The following is a 14,147-nucleotide window of genomic DNA, read 5'->3' on the forward strand; positions in this document are numbered from 1 at the left end:
CACATTCACTCTAGGCAGCTAGGCCAGTGAGAATTCTAACTTGAATCTCAGGGCCAGTAGAGGAAGAGAATCATGTTTTCCGTGTGGCAATAATTATGAGCGAGGAAAGAACAGTTTCCCTCCAACAGAAACACTTCCTGATGGAAAGCTACAAGCACCCCCAGAATATCACCAGACAAGATTGATTATATGAAAAACCCCATATATTTTATCCAGATGCATTCATGATCATGCTGATTTCTCTATCAGCTTTCAAGGGAATAAAGAAATAACACGAGTCTCCAAACAAATCTTACTTCTAACCTTTACTAAAAATTATATGGCTCCTTAGTGACAGGGAGGTCTGAACTTTATTTTTTTTAAAGGAGTCTGTATTAATAGTTCCACTACGGCTGCAAACAAGAAACAATAGCTTCTACACAGTATTTTTACTATCATATGCTATGCAGAAAGAGGCAAAAATACTTTGTGTTCATCCATCTTCTTTTGAAGAGACTCCAGGTCTTCAGCCAAGAACTGAGATTCCATCTTTTGAATACGTCCTTCTGTAGCAGTCAACCAATCAGACAGCTGTTGAAGTTGTTTCTTTTGTAACTCCATCAACACATCATGGAGGCTGCCCGTGTCAAAAAAACACACACACTGAATTATGTCACCACTCTGAAAAGGTAACTCACATAAAAATAGCAGTGCAGTTGTATACCTGCTTACTCAGAAGTCTGTTCCACTCTGTTCTGTGTGGACTTCTCACATGTAAGTGAGCATCCTAGCTACTCAATAAGCAGGGCATCAAGGTAACCATAAGTTACCTCTGGGTGAATTTAGTGCAGACTGTCCTTCCATGGAACAAAGACCATTGGCAGAACAGATTCCTTCCCTCCCATGCAACTTCCCATGCCCCCGCCCCCCTTGCAAGTTTGCTCCTGAGGGTTAGGAGATCCTATGAAACATATTAGGAAATGCAGGGAAAGGGGAGGTCCAGCAACTTAAGCAAACATTTACTCATGCTATGTCTGATGAAACCCTATCAAATAATATTATCAATTTTTAAATGATTGTGTTTACATTTTATTAAATATTATTGAACTGTAACATCCTCTGGCTAGCAGGAATTCCCTCTTCGGGTGTATAGGTTTAAATTTAAATTTATGTTCAGGAATAGAAAGGATTTTTTTCTCAGATCAAAATCTCTAACATCTTAGCAACTCTGCTTCCTTTCTGCTTCTGTCTGTAACATGTGGCTTGGCTCAGTTGTTTAAACCACCTTGCACGTTCTATTGTGCCTTGTTTTCTCCAGTCTCTTTCAGTTATGGTGTGGTCTGAGATACATAGACTACTTCATGACAATCTGTATTTCTGTACCAGGAATACAATGGCATTTTGGCCTGAGATGCTATGATTCCATGGGATTAACATAAAAAGGATCATTTACTTTATCTTCTTCTTCACATAAACCATCAGATTCCAAATCAACATACTGACACCTCAGTTGCTAACATAATAGTACACACTTAAGAGAATCACGGAAGGGAAAGCCTTTCCTAAACAGGAAAGCCTCTTGTTTTATTTAGGAACTGATATGAAGTATATTTTAGAAGAACATAGATATGTTTAACCCATGAAATGAAACACTGAATTTTCATGCCAAGATTCAGTTATGTTTAAGTTGTTTAGACTCTAAATAGTTCTGAACTTAAGTTCTTCTTTACTGGGCCACTTAGATGAGCCTCTGAGAAACTGAATTTAGTGCTGCAATAAAATACATTTTAAAACTGTTCAGATGTGACATTACAACTCAAAAACAAATGTGTGCTTGTTAAGCATGCAACTCACTGGGATTGCCGGTCCATGCTATCAACTCTGAGAGTCTCCCATCTAGAATTCAGCAGTGTCATTTGTTCTTGGATTTCACTTTCTTCCTCCACTGACAGATTGCCCTGGGCTATCAGTTGATTACCAGCCTGAAGCACATTACCCACACTGCTCTGGTGTGCAGTCAACTCCATCATAAACGCCTGGAAAAAGGTTCAGCAAGTCAGATCGATGTAGTGTGAGACCATGAATCATTTCAATATATCATTTAACTAATTGCATGCATGGAATTTACAACCATCTTAATAAATATATAAACTTAAGTTGCAACACTTAACACTTTCCCATCTGAAAAAGACGATGCGATCCTTAAAGGCATGTGCGTGTCAGTCCCAAATTTATTCCTCTCCCCCAAACATTGCCAAAATATAACGAACTATAGTTTTTTTAAAGTGAAATCATTTGAAAGCAAACCTTGGCAGATGCTTCCTGAAAAGCAGTCCCAAATACTGAACATCAACTGTCTTGGAAGCTGAGAGTCAAATTAGATCACATCAGAAGCTCCAGTTTTAATGTACCAGATAGCAGGTTGGGTGGTGAAAGTCTGATCCAGATCATGACTGTGATTTGCACAGAAGGGGCTTTTTGTTTTGCTTCAGCAAGGTCCTAACCCAGATTGGGGCCCTACCTCTGCAGCTATTACTGAACCCAGGAAGGGAACTTGCATTCCCTTGCACTTGCAATGGCAGCTTATCTTCTGAGGCAAATAGTATGACTTGCCCTGAACTGCACCGGAGGCAAAGGTTTAAAGTAGGAGTGGAGGCTATTTTCAATCCAAGGATCTCAATCTGGCAATGGACTCAGGGGCCACATTCCATGTAGGCATGACCATATGTATAGCAGGTGAGAGCAAAATTTGATTCTTATAGATTTTGAGCCTATCAGTGTATGTCTACCCACAAGTAAGTGGGCCATGCTTATTCAGAAGCAAGCAGGATTGAAGAACTCTGCAGTTTCTCCTGGAAAAATTATCTGATCAACAGCTGACTGGAAATAAAAGCTTTTGCCTGCCAAAAGAGAGACAGAGTTTGGGGAAGCTAGCAGGCTGGAAAAAGAACACCCATTGGGCCTTCTGTGATCCACAAGCCAGAGGTTCTGCATGCCTAATTTAAAGCTTTCCACCACCATCTTCACCATCCCCCACTATTACTGTCTCAGTTCAGGACCCCCACCCACCCTGCCCTGCCCAAATGCTATTAAGTAAAGAATAAACAAATACACAAGGACTAATCACATGATTAACTTCATGCTTCATATGACCTTGGGAAGACTTTTAGAAAGACTCTATCTCACTGCTGTCTCCTAGATTAGTATCCAAGATAGTTCTTTTAATCCTGCCCATTTTTTTTCTCTTTTGCAAGTATATTATACCCAAAAAACATAAAGCCACTTAAGCAGAATTTCTATTAATTAACTAATTAATTAATACACCATGCCATAGCCAAAGTTCTTTGGGCACTTTACAACCAGTTCACAACCAAGCTGGTTCATTAACCAGCCTCCATGTAGTTCGGAGACTTCAGAGTCCAGCCTGATGCAACAACTAATATATCAAGCCAGGCTTGCTCAACAGAAGAACCAAGAAGAACCAAGGTGTTTGAGAGCCACAAGTAGGCACCCACACAGCAAGCAACAAGTGGGTGCCCAAGGATGCCAATGAGCAGCAAGTTGCGAGCTGCACAGTAAACTCAAAGAGCTGCATGCAGCTCCAGAGTGTCAGTTTTAACCAACACTGTAATGTATGAACAAAACCCTTCCCAAAACTGGCAAATCTGAAAAAGGATCTTCAGAAGATCCTAGCAGTTTTAACATATGATATACTAAATTTAAAAATGAAATTCTGGATTTTAACACACATGACAAAACTATGTAAATATGTTATGCTGGTGTGTATTCACTTTAAGTCCACACGCACCAAAATACTCTCAGGACATTTCCCTGTACAATGCCGTACATGCTGTTATTCATGTACCTCAGTTTCTGTGTGTCAATGCACAAGATGACCACAATAGACTTATTAGTATATGTACCACACAACTTAAAGGCAGATAGTGAAGAGCAACTAAAGAGCCTCTTGATGCGGGTGAAAGAGGAGAACGCAAAAGCTGGCTTGAAACTCAACATTAAGAAAACTTAGATCATGGCATCTGTTCCTGTCACTTCCTGGTAAATAGATGGGGAAGAAATGGAGGCATTGACAGGTATTATTTTCTTGGGCTCCAAGATCACTGCAGACGGGGACTGCAGCCAAGAAATTAAAAGACGCTTGCTCCTTTGGAGCAAATCTAGACAGCATACTAAAAAGCAGAGACAGCACCCTGCCAACAAAAGTTCGTATAGTCAAGGCTAAGGTTTTCCTAGTTGCAATGTATGGCTGTGAAATCTGGACCATAAGGAAGGCTGAGCGCTGAAGAATTCAGGCCTTTGCATTGCGGTGCTGGAGAAGACTCCTGAGAGTCTCTTGTATGGAAAAAAGATCAAACCAGTCATTCTTAAAGGAAATCAACCCTGACTACTCTTTATGAGGCCAGGTACTGAAGATGAAAACTCAAATACTTTGGCCACATAATGAGAAGGAACAACTCACTGGAGAAGACCCTAATGCTGGGAACGATTGACAGCAAAAGGAGAAGGAGACAGCAGAGGATGAGGTGGCAAGATGGAGTCACTGGGGCAGTGAGTGTGGGCTTGGGTGGACTCCAAGGGATGGTGGAGGACAGGAGAGCCTGGAGGAATGTTGTCCATGGGGTCGTAATGGGTCAGGCCCAATTTTGCGACTAAAACAAAAACCACAACTATTTACTTCTAGCTTTTAGTAATCTTAAACCTAAAACAGCAGTGTGTGTGTGTGTGTGTGTGTGTGTGTGAAAATGGATCCCCAAACCATAGTGGCCATTTCCAGTCTGTGAATTACTTGTAACTTCTTTGGACTTAGGTCCATATGCACACAAAAACTCAAAGAAGTTTTAGTAAACATGAAAATGTGCTATTCAATAAGTAAATGATAAATCTGGAAAAGGATCAAAACCAAAAACTTACTCATGTAAGCCACTATGGTAAAACTTTAAATGGATTCTGACCAATAACAGCATTAAAGTAAACAATGGCAGCATTACGCTAACAAATCTGCGGCCTGTTAAGTAGATGCTTGACAGGCGCCACCACACACACTTTGCATGACCTGATTGGCATGGTCAAAACTGCCTGCCATTGTTGTGGAATGTGGAAGGAAGGATTTACATATTCAACTAGCCAAACCTTGTCATGTGAATTCAACAACCTCTGCATAACCTAGGGTTCCTAGGATCACACACCATGATAAGTGGCACTCAAGCACTGAATATTTAAAATGGCTGCCTATACCCACCACAGGCCATCAACAGCTTAAAAAAAATTGGAGCAGGCCATGCAATCCATCTAGCTGAACATTCTCTTCGATGTAGGAAATCAGAATTAGATCATCCCCAAAGATGATATCTAGTCTTCTCCCTAAAACCTTCAGTGAGGAAGGAATGTTTTGTCTTATATTCATGGATTTTTAAGTACCCTGTAAATACCATATTTTTCTGTGTTTAAGACGCTACTTTTTCTGTAAAAAGTTTACGTAAAAATGGAGGTGCATCTTATACACAGGGGCCAAGAGGAGAACCGCGGGCACGCTCGGGGGGTGGGGGAATACTGGCACGATTGCATGCACGTGTGGGGGCGAGGCAGCACAATTGTGCGCACATGGGAGGGGCAGCGAGGAGGCACGCGTGAGCAGGGGGCAGCAAAGCAGTGCGTGCAGGCAGCGGCGGCTTGGTCGCTAGAGATGGGTAGGTAAGTGGGGGGCGTCCTATACATGGGGACATCTTATAGACAGAAAAATACGGTAATTCTCATGAGGAAAAAAATTCTGCCTCCTGCTTACTCAGTTTCAAAATCAACCAAGCCCTGATTAAAACCTTATCAGATACCTGGTTCCTACCCCCACCACCCAGAAACTCACTTCATGTGTAGCAAATTGTCCCTTGACTTCTTCAACATCATTGGATATTTCTTCCTGCTCCTGGAATGTATCCTCAGCAGAGAGAAGCCATGTGAGAACTTCTTCTAGTGCTACTTGGTAGCTCTCCAGGTCCATATCCACTTCTGTCACAGTGCTGGGTGTCTCTGCTCTTGAACCTCCATAATCATCTTCTGATGTTGCACTCTGAAAATGAAGAAAGCCAAAATAAGGATTGTTCCTCTCAGATGTTGCCTCCATATAGGGATAGGCTATACATGTACCAAAAAATGTATTTAAACCAACCACGTGTAACCACAAAAAGAGCCTGCCACCATATAAGAGTATTATGTTGTATACAAAGTGAATAAAAATAGACATGTATGTCACAAGTCCTGATGGGCATACAGTTTTGCTCAATGAAAGCAGCTTGCATAGACAAATGAAGTTTTAGTGAAGCATCTCTGACTGTTCTCAAAATAAAGGCAAAACCTTTCTCAAAGGTTCTGCGTATTTAATTAAGGAGTAAAGATGATCCAAGAGTGAGCTGCAACATCCCATTTTCACATATCTTTTAATATCCAGAGCAGGATCTCATGCATCTTCCAAAATGAATACCTAAGGTCCCACTTCAGACAATAAACATAGGTGCTAAAATAGGATGTCATCCTTTTACAGATATTCTGTGCCCCCAGGACTGGTTTGCAGTGGAGGAGCTGTGAGCTGCTTTGGTAGGAAGATGTCGGGTAAGAAGGCCCTGCTCTCCAAACAGAGCACTGCTCACAGTTTTCAGGTTCTCAAGCCATTGCTTTTCAGATATTTCAGTGTACATACTATGACTTAAAGCACAGAAGGTATTCCAGATATTGAACTGTTTTTTAAAGATCCTCTGCAGTATGACTGGGCTAAGTGCTGAAAGTAGGGCTGCCAAATTGAAACTATCAACATACAGGTCAAATCATAGGCATAAATAGGAAATAGCTTGTAAACTATTTCCAGACTTCACAGGTGTCTGCTCCTGTTTTAGTCAAAGTAGAAATATATATGCACATGACGGAGGTACCAGCTAACTTGGAGGACTCCGTGTTTTTCTTTATGAAAAGAAATGAAGCAGGAACATCACAAAACAGCTCAGCAGAATGAGCTGACTGACTAAATGCTGACTGACTACTGCAAAAAGAAACAGAAAAACTGATGGAAGGGTGAAACTAGATAGAAAGAGGCAACAGAAGGGACACAAATATATGAAGAAAGTCCATCTCACTGCCTACTTCTCCCTGAAAAGCTATTTGTAAATATCCCCAGGGGCAAAAAGGAAAGCTGCCTATAGAAAATAAGGGAATATATAAATATTTAAATATAGATTTTGAAATATATAATCTGCTGATACAAATTCCAAAGCAAATGCAGTTCATTGTGTACACATCCTAGTCCAAAGGCAGCTTTTAAAGTATTTTAGATACCTAATCAGTACTAATCTCAGAGAAGTAAAATTATCCTGCCCTCACAAGCCTGAATTTATATCACATGTCCAGTTTCCAAATGCCTAAGTGTAATACGCAGCACCAAACTTGTTATAATATTAGCTGCTTGGCAAAATATCTTTGCGTATTTCAAACACTTGAAATAATGACTGTACACAGTTTGACAGGATGTTTCTTTGTAACTTAGCTTATAGTTTGCCTTATCATAAGAAACAAAAGGTTATCTCATTAACATGGGTCTCTAAACACACAACAGTCCATGAACTCAGGAGTATCCTTGTTTAAGAGAGACATTTAGTAACTGTAGCAAAAAGTTCCAATGGCATTTTTAAGTCTTGGGTATGTGTACACATAAAATGAGGATGGAAATATACATCTGGGCAAATTCCAGGATCCCCATCCAACTGTTCCCAAAAACCTTCTGTTATCAGGTAAAACTGTTAGTCTTGGCTTGTAAAGCAGTTTGTCTCCAGCTGACTGAAGAAACAGCTGGGGTGAGTAAATGGAGCTTTTCCCTCCTAAAGTGAAAGGTGCAGAGACCCTGTGCTTTATCTTTCATGGTGAAAAGAACTGGAGAGCAGGCAGAATTTTACTCAGCCCTCCCCAAGCTGTTGTTCTTCAGATGTAATATACTACAATTTCCATCAGACCTAGTTAGCATGGCCAGTTACATTTGGTGAGGACAATGGGAGTTGCAGTACAACACATCCAGAGTGTGACAGGATGTAGAAGGCTGGGTTAAATAGACCCTTCCATCCAGCCCCAAATCATCTGTACCTGATAAAAGAAAGTGCACAGGGAAAAAAATCAGAGTACTGCAACCTGTAATACTTAATGAAAGCATCTAGCAACTATTTATTTATTTATTTATTAAAACATTTCTATGCCGCCCAATTCGCCGAAGCCTCGGGGAGGCTCACAACATAAAGTTAAAATACAAAAAATAACAATATAAAATAAGTCGCCCTGGCCAGATAAAATAAGCATAATATTAACAATTAAAATGACGCTTAAATAAAAAGGTCCTCGCCTGGCGACAAAAAACAAACAACGACGGCGCCAGGCGGACCTCTCCGGGGAGCGCATTCCATAGATTGGGCACCACCGCAGAGAAAGCCCTCCTCTGAGTACCTACACTCCTAATTTCTTTCACGGAGGGTTCCCGGAGAAGGGCCTCTCCCGCAGATCTCAAGGGACGGGCGGGCGGGCATATATGGATGTAAGCGCTCCTTCAGGTAACTACCCCAATATACCAATCTATCCCAGGAGTGGGCAACTTGTGGCTCTTGAATTATTCTGGCCTTCAACTCCCATCATATTTCAATATAACCTATGCTAGCTAGGCTGATGGGAGTTGTTAGATATCTGGATCGCTGCAAGTTGCCCACTCCTGAGCTACCTCACCAAACATAATGAAACAGGACAAAAGGCACTTGACGCTTGCTAGGCCAAGTGCAATGTTTGTTTATTATTATTGTTTATTAAAATGCCCAAGTTCACCGCTATACCAAAATGAAATAGGAACCAACCATCCATGCAGATTTAGAATCTGTGATTAGGTATTATAATCTAGCCCCTCCAAGTTAACAGGGAACCAATTATGACTCAATGCAATACTCAACAAATATGGGATGAATTCTGCGTGATTCATTCTCCCTTGTCCTTTTCATCTAAAAATAACAATTCACAAAATGGAGAGAGTCTTGGTTTTGGGGAGGTATAAAAATAAATATTGGAAGTAGATCACCCTCATAAATGTGGCACTGGAGATCAAATTCACAATATTGGGGCCAAGACACAGAGAACAAGGAATCTCCAAATGAACAAAGATTATGCCATCATACAGCAAGGAATAGCACTGCAAGTCAAAAGAAAAATATTGGAAAGAGTGGGAATCAGGCTGAATACAATCATGATGAGTTAGAAAGAAAATAAGGACTTGGACAGAGAACAATGTGCTTGAAAACTAATGATTAAATAGAAAGGAATAAAAGGTGAGTAATGGATAGAATTCTTTAAGATCAGGATAGCAAATGTCAGGCTTACAGGAAAAAAGAAAAGAACCAGAAGAGAACAGCTGTAAATATATATTAAGGAAGAGAAAAATAGGGCATTAGATAGGCTGAAAGAAGAGAGAAATCTATCAAAAAGACCCAGCAGCTGCACTAAAAGAGGGAAAGGATCAACAGAGATCTAATAAAGTAACAGTAAAGTGAAAAGCAAAGACAACCAGATAAAATTGGAGCAGAAATAATGGTAGGAAGCCTACTATCTGCGCACTCATTGAAGCAAAGAGGACTGAACTCATTGATTCATTTCAGTATCTTGCTACTTGACCATTTAAAGGATGAAGATACACAGGAACTCTCTGGGACAGAACATTAAAAACACCATGTAGGAGAAACATAAGCAATCATTAGGACATGCTACCTGCACATCTCCTTCTTCACATTCCTTTTTGTACTTCCTTGGAAGGGTCTCCACTTCTTTAATATCTTCCATAGTAACTTTTTGAGGAAGGACTTCAAATAAGGATGTCAAGTACATGATAATTGATTTCTTATCTGGAAGTTGTACAGCAACATCTGAAACATACATAAGATGCTTGTATAATATTACTGAAGATTTTAAACAGAAAATCATACCCAGAGTCCTAAGGGTGCCCCAACCTGGCATTCAGTTCAGCATCCTCAACTGGGCATTTGTTTTTCTTTCCTGTAACATTTTAGCATAACAAATACTGTATACTAGTGACTATACTAAATGCCATTACTTGACTGTCATTAGATTTTACTTTATAAAAGACACCAGAAAGCTGAGTGAAATTAACTTTAAAAATGCACAACAAGAGTAATGGCAGGGTATACAAACAATCTAAAAATATTAAAATATCTGGAGCAATAATTGTCACAGTTTATATTCTACGAAGCTTAAATTCAAAACAAAACAAACATGTGGGTATATCTACACAGTTTACTCAGCTATATAATTTTATTGTACCTTCAGGATCTAATAATTTTTCTATCCCCAGGTAATTTTTGGCTATGTTGAAGGCATGTTCTAATCTTTCAACTGGAGTCATTTTGGTTACTTTATTCCAGCCAAAGAGCTCAGGTCTAAAAAGAAAACAGAAAACAAAATAAGGGAGAACTAAAATTAAGAACTATATATTAATTCACTTAATGAATGAAGCATTAATACATATTAATATCAAACGTGACAGTTACATGGTTCCTTCCTGAGTCATATATGAGGAGAGAAAAAAAATCATGCACATGCTGATTATTTCCTTCTCCACAGAAAGTGATGGCATTTTTATGCAAGGTTTTTGCGTAATCTTAGAGGGATTATGCAATCTCTTGCATAATCCTACACGGAATCTTAGAGGGTCCAGATAATGGGATTTTCTACTTGTAACCCCTTCGCATTTTCCCATCACTTCTTCAAAATTCTTCCTTTCAAAAAAAAAAAAAAAAAAAAAAACCATTTAAGTAGGAAAATATGGAAGAGGTTCACAATTTCAGATGAAATTCAATTCACAATCTCAGATCAGTATTGAATCACCCTATGAAAACTATAGAGATATCGTCTCTAGAATTTAGGTCAAATATTTTAATAAGATTTCATCCAACTGAATAAAGCCACCTCAGTATATTTGATCCTGCTCAATTTTTCAGGAATATAAAATACATTGGATTAAGAGATGTCCAGTTTATCAGAGGCAATGGGACTATACAGGGATCCTCAGAACAAAATGTTGTTTCCAAAAGTATTTAATGCTGTGGCCCTCAAAGCTGCTAAAATGACTTGTGACTAAGTATCATTCAAATGAAAGAAGTAAAATTAGTTCTTCGTCGTGGCCTCTGTGCATCACACATATGGGGTGCTGTGCCTGTGCAGTGCCTTTGGCCGGAAGATTACAAGCTAACGGTTTTTGGTGGGAAAGCTCCGCTCCCCCTCCCCCATAGCCTATAAAGAGCAGAGCGTCTGCCATTTTGTTCAGTCTTTGCGACCGCCATTCGCTGTGCCTCGTGCCGCTTTCGAGTATCGCTCTGACCATTACTCGTATAGTTACTTCTACTTCTCGATTATTCTCCCAGTTGTTATATCCCTGTTAGTTCTTGCTGCTTCTTATAGTTCTTGTTAGTTGTGATTAACATGCTTTCATAGAGTTCAATGCTACTTAGTCATAATTATATTTAACTACAGTGGAAGCCATAAATTCCTACCAACAGAAAACACATTTACGTTTCAGCATTTCCATAGCTTCATTAAGTACAATCATGCATTGTTAAGCTTTCATTGGAAAATGAATGCCTTTTCTCCATTGTGTTTTAGAGAGAGTGAGTTTGTAGAGGAAGTAATAAAAACACAGTAGTATTAGTGCTGATCTTAATTTTAGTTAAAACTCTAAATATTCTATAACTTTTTCAATGTGTGGTTTTAAAGAACAAAAACAAAGAACCCATTATTAGCTTTAGAAGTTGCTTATCACTCAAAGTAGTAATCTCTGCACTGAAAAAACACTCAGCTTTCTTTCCAACTAAGACATGTCAAGTGAACTTTAAAACAATTCCAAGTATTTTATTTCATTTATTGACAACTAAGGCTAGGCTTTGTTCTCTGTAAGAAAATGTTGCATTAGCAGCTTTCCTTCTATTATCACCATTCAGTGTTTTTAAAAAGAAAAGGCATAATTTAAAATGAAAGATGCATATTCTCTTCAGAATCAAGATCCCACAGACGCTCATTTCTCTAACTCTGCAGAGTTTGGCAAGTAGCCACCTACTTGTGCCTGTGGATCACAGCACTGAAGGCAAGGCCATCAGTCCAGCTTGTGGTAAAATTCAAAACGTTAACCTCAGTATAAGGCCTAGTACACTGGCGCACCCAGCTCAACAGGATTTTTTCACTGTTTGTTTGCTGCAGTTCCGACATTATATCTTTCATGACATCTTTAACCTGAAAGAAAGTACACAACAGCTTTGAAGCACATACACGAAACAATTGCCTGATAAATATACCCAGCCTCTGAAAAAAGTGTTATCCAGATCTAGCATTAGTGAAAGTGAAACTGATTCACGCCACACCACAGCAAATAAGGACACATTGCTGAATACAGCCACACTCACCCTCTGTTGTCTCATTTTCAAACTTTGCTGTAAGTTTTCTGGGCTTGACATTTTTCTATTCCCTGCCCTTATCTTGGCAAGCCTGTACATTAATTGTCTTACAATATGCACAGCATTCACCTGTACAATTACCTTGTATGGTACATGAAATACATATCATGCATTCTCAACTTCTCTGTGTTTTATCTTCAAGTAAGCTTGTATTTCCTTATGACCTGATTCATACTGGGGCCCCGCACACTTACCTGTGAGTAAAAATCAAAGAGAGAAAGCCCCAAACTCTGTATTTGAATTATAGCATATAATGACTCCAGCACCAGATAAACAGTCCTATCTCTAGCCGTACTTCAATAGCCTCTTGATTATGTGAGGACTCCAACAATAGCCCATGTCTTCCCCTGTGTGTGCTTCTGAGTCTGTGTGAAGGGGAATAGTTCTAATATTTCGCAAAATAGATTAGTAATATTATTACTGCAACAAACTAAACTTTTCCACCATGCTGCCCATTAATTATAGGACATCACCTGCAGCAGCAGCAGTATAAATATTAATATGCAATATTAATATACAATACCTAGAAATCAAACAAAGCATATCTGTAAGCATAATTAAAGAATAAAGCATGAGACAGAAGTAACCAGAAGTATGTCTGATCTACTTGTTACACATAAACTTAAATTGGGGGGGGGGGGGCTCTGATGGAATAAAGGCAGATTAGAAATACACAAATGATGCAAAACAAAAATTTAAGTGGGGAGCAGTTATTCTTTCTACATACCTAAATACAAAGACCCAGTTCAGAAGTAACACTTAAACATGGTTTACTATTCCAAGAATAAAGGATCCTCAGGCTCACATTCAGATCCACCCCCTCTAGCTCCACATCACAGAGAAGGAAACAAAGGCCATTCTATTCCATTTGTCCATTTGAACTAACTGTATTTTCCCTTTTTGTCTGAATATAGGAAGCTGCTCACAACCCATGATATTATAGTAGTTTGCAATTAACCACAATTTGTGGGGGGGGGACTGTTTTTCACATTTTAATAGGAACTGGGGTATTGAGGCATGCAAGTTTGCAGCTCACATCTGCTTGTCCTCCAACAGGAAGCCAGAGTTTCCCACTGCATCTGAATAGGACTCAAGAGTCTCTTTAAGGCCATTGCCAAAGTTCAGAGTTTCAGGACTGGTTAGTCAGCTAACATTGGAATAGGTGCAGCTCTTTTGTTTGCAGTAAGAGAAAAGATGCAAATATATTCTGTTGCAAATGAACAATTCGCAAGACAATACTGAAGAAAATCACCAAGTCTGCTCACCTGCCAGTGCAGAATTATGCTCCATAGCAATCCAAGGGTCAGTTTGTGATTTCCATCAACTATGTCAGTTCCTCCTATGTTCACTAGCTCCACCTGAAAAATATTCCAACCCTTTCACAATCAGAGCCATTAAACATTCACAAGGAAATAGTATAAACTGTATAATTTAACAAGGAAAGTCTAGCTCCACGATGTGTCCGCACCTCCAGGGATACAGAACTGTGGTCACATTGTTTCGGGGGTGGTTTAATTTGCAGTGACTAGCAGGAAATGCTTCCAATAAACTTTACAGCCAGAACACAAACATCACATTCTGTTGGGTGTACTGTCTACCCCAATCACTTTTCTTTGTTGACAC

At 39.5% G+C, this 14,147-nt stretch overlaps 1 protein-coding gene across 1 annotated transcript in view; it reads right to left on the bottom strand.

Moving 5' to 3' along the window:
• Positions 1 to 14,147, bottom strand: part of UTRN (utrophin) — a 365,154-nt gene that overhangs the window by 291,454 nt on the left and 59,553 nt on the right. The window contains exons 6-12 of the mRNA XM_044451088.1: positions 13,790 to 13,882; positions 12,131 to 12,303; positions 10,342 to 10,457; positions 9,772 to 9,926; positions 5,861 to 6,064; positions 1,834 to 2,015; positions 466 to 616 (exon numbers count right to left, since the gene is read on the bottom strand). Of these exons, the coding sequence (XP_044307023.1) occupies positions 466 to 616; positions 1,834 to 2,015; positions 5,861 to 6,064; positions 9,772 to 9,926; positions 10,342 to 10,457; positions 12,131 to 12,303; positions 13,790 to 13,882 (1,074 nt within the window). The remainder of the gene's footprint in view (positions 1 to 465; positions 617 to 1,833; positions 2,016 to 5,860; positions 6,065 to 9,771; positions 9,927 to 10,341; positions 10,458 to 12,130; positions 12,304 to 13,789; positions 13,883 to 14,147) is intronic.

This window comes from Varanus komodoensis, unplaced genomic scaffold (genome assembly GCF_004798865.1).
Source record: "Varanus komodoensis strain SLA01 unplaced genomic scaffold, ASM479886v1 scaffold1, whole genome shotgun sequence".
Taxonomy (NCBI): domain Eukaryota; kingdom Metazoa; phylum Chordata; class Lepidosauria; order Squamata; family Varanidae; genus Varanus; species Varanus komodoensis.